The 2,840-nt window shown below is 39.9% G+C and overlaps 1 protein-coding gene across 2 annotated transcripts; it reads right to left on the bottom strand.

Annotated features, from left to right (window-relative positions):
- Window positions 1-169: 169 nt before the first annotated feature.
- LOC122091328 (DNA oxidative demethylase ALKBH2) lies at window positions 170-2,840 on the bottom strand. 2 transcript variants are annotated; one of them, XM_042661197.1, is made up of 4 exons: window positions 2,519-2,835; window positions 1,741-1,857; window positions 1,445-1,634; window positions 170-708 (listed from the first exon to the last, which is right to left on the bottom strand). In XM_042661197.1, the coding sequence occupies exons 1-4, from the start codon at window positions 2,801-2,803 to the stop codon at window positions 500-502; spliced, it is 801 nt and encodes a 266-aa protein (XP_042517131.1). In that variant the 5' UTR covers window positions 2,804-2,835; the 3' UTR covers window positions 170-499. The 2 variants fall into 2 exon arrangements, with proteins under 2 accessions (XP_042517131.1, XP_042517132.1); XM_042661198.1 differs by lacking the exon at window positions 1,741-1,857 and having other exon boundaries at window positions 2,519-2,840.

The raw sequence follows: 2,840 nt of genomic DNA, 5'->3' as shown, positions 1-2,840 counted from the left end.
GGGGGGGGGGGGGTGTGGGGTGGGGAGCAACTGATGCAACTGAAACAGCAATTGGGAAAGTTTCTCTTAGATTGCTCTCAAGGAAGCCGAGGGAGGCTATACCAGTGACAGAAATATCAAAAAGATGATGGAAAGATGCATAGAAAACTGTAGTATTTGCTCACTAAAGTCTGCAAAACATCAAATGATCTTCCTTGAGTGCAATTTGTAATGAAACATAGTGACACCAAAATTCCATGGCCAAATCTTACAGTTCTTTTTTCTATACATATTTTCATAGCTTTGATCTACAACAAACAAAGGTGGGTAATACAGTCAAACATCCAAAAACCGACGGCCATGACCATTACAACTTTTGTTGGGGGAAAGGAGATTGACTGCACAGCAGGATTTTGGTGACTCCACCTGCTAGCTGTTGCTTCAGGCAGAAGCCTGGCCTATGGATCAGCAAGATATGGCTGTTTCTTGCATCTCCCAATAGATAGCTGTATGCATCAGATCAAAGTACATGCCTGAAAGTGAGGTTGATCCGAACTGCCTCTATTTTTGCACGCTTAGGCACCGAGTGAACCCAATCTCGTTGGGTATAGCCTCTCATAACCAACAATGATCCATGCTTAAGTGCAAGTGAATGCTGATCAACTTGATTATTCTTTTTTAATCGCTTATTTGCTGGTTCTTCCATGCAACTAGCACTTGGTGCTTGAACTGCAGAAAGAAAGTAAGGTGGTTATGTTTCCATGTGACATCAATAAAATTTAACAAAATAAAGAAACATGTTGATGGTGCCCATGCTTTGTGGACTCATGAACCTGTAACCCAAAATCCATGACTAGTTGGGCCTGGAACAAATCAACTTTCCAATCTACAGGGGCTTTCATGGCTAGGAAAAGAAAATGTTTATGGAGATAGGAAATCAACGTTAGGGTCTGGTTTAGACCATGATATCCAAGACAGAAATGAGACAGCGAGGAAGGCAGGTATCTTGCATATTTTATGTTTGGACATAGAGGGGTGTGAGAATAGTGGTCAACAGAACACTGATATTGTTGTTACCGTCAAATATGGGGATCATGGGGTACTTGGTATCATAGCAGATTTTCATTGAATGCAAAAGGCTTTGTGATCACTGATGATGATGGCCCCCTCAAGTTTTGAACAAGGCTCTAGGTTAGAGACCAAGATAAATAAACAGAGCAAATTGGCTATCCAATGGACTCAATACAAGAGGTCAAAGCTACAACACACTAGAAAGCAAATGATTGTGCCACAATGATTAAGATCATTGACAGGCTAGATTTATGAAGCACGGAAACTCATATGGGTAGTTCATAGATTGTCCCAGTTCATGATGCCCTAAATTCTATGAGTGTGGACTACAACTAAGCAACCTGGGGTAATATAAAGCAAAAACAAATACTCGCTAGAGATGCTTGATTCATGCCTTTGGGTGATTTGCTAGGTTTCTTCCTCAGTAAAAACTCACGGTCACAACCAAAAGACAATGATGCAATCTCAGGGGTTGGCCCATACAATTTCTCATCATCAGAGTGCCAAGCCACATAGTCAGACCCAGTCTTGTATCTGTTCAGAAGCAAGCTATTAAAACTACTCCCTGGAAGTGCTTCATGAACCTACATAGTAAACAAGGGAAAGTTACATCCTTGCAAGTGTAGAGAAAATAGATGTGCCATAAAAAATAGCAAAACAATGATAATGTTAGGGTAATGGTGTTCTCACTGCAGCCAAGAGGTCCTTTAGTGGAGGGTAATCATCCCAAGGATAAGCATGTGGCTGATACCCACTATAACGGAGATCTGGCAGCCCCTCACTCGCAACATAACAAGTATCCCTGGGCTGCAGGGAAGGATCTATCATTAGGCATCAAGCTCCACAAAAGAGGTTGAGCAACAACATAAAAATGAATATAGTCTTAGTACAGCTATTTCCCCCCTCCAGCCATCTGACAGTTTAGACTAAAATCAAGTAGTACTAACCTAACTCTGATAGGTAATACAGATGCAAAATGAGTCACATACTCCTCTTTAGAACACAACAGCAAAGCTGATCAACCATAATAAGTTGACTATCTCTAATGAACCACTTGTGTTGAACATTGATCAAGTATCTATGAGGAAAGAAATGAAGATTCAAATACAAAATCTTCAAGCTATTTAAATTTCTACCATTGATTTGGATCAGGTTCTCACGATGTTCACTCAGTAAATTCTAAATTAATATTGAGAAATCCTTTTCTTAACCTATGCTACTCAAGTTCTTCCATTCTCAAAACCCTGCTTAGGATTTTCAAGAAAAAGAAGATCCCCAATCCCATAAATTTCTTTTCAAATCTGAAAAGAGAGTAACGAAATATAGATTCAGATTTAAAGGATACCGATTTAATAATGCAATATATAGACAAGCCCCTAAATCCCGACCCAATTTTATTAGCTATCGACCAAATGAGGAAATAATTTCGATGTCCAAGAAAGAATATGACTCAATGAACCAGTAGTACCTGGATGCAAGATCTACCGAAGACGTGAATCGAAGGCCTCGTCCACGGAATTTCTTTATCTAAGTAATGAAACCATTTCCAGGAATCATCAAACGGAAGAAAACGAGGAAAGTAAATGATTTCGCTCCCGTTACCCAAATCGGTCGTCCGTTTCTTTTCCTTCTCGCTAGGGTTAGGGTTCATGGTTTCAGCCCTTGCTTGCAACTTGAAACTCATAGAAGAAATTGGCGCAAGAGGAGAATGAATAATTAAAAAAGCCCGCGAAATTTGAGTGGGTGACCCCATTCATTTATCATTACCATTTCAAATGGAGCAAATATTT

Source organism: Macadamia integrifolia, chromosome 10, assembly GCF_013358625.1.
Source record: "Macadamia integrifolia cultivar HAES 741 chromosome 10, SCU_Mint_v3, whole genome shotgun sequence".
Taxonomy (NCBI): Eukaryota; Viridiplantae; Streptophyta; class Magnoliopsida; order Proteales; family Proteaceae; genus Macadamia; species Macadamia integrifolia.
The sequence above is the reverse complement of the archived record's forward strand: the minus strand, read 5'-3'. Positions and strand labels throughout refer to the sequence as shown.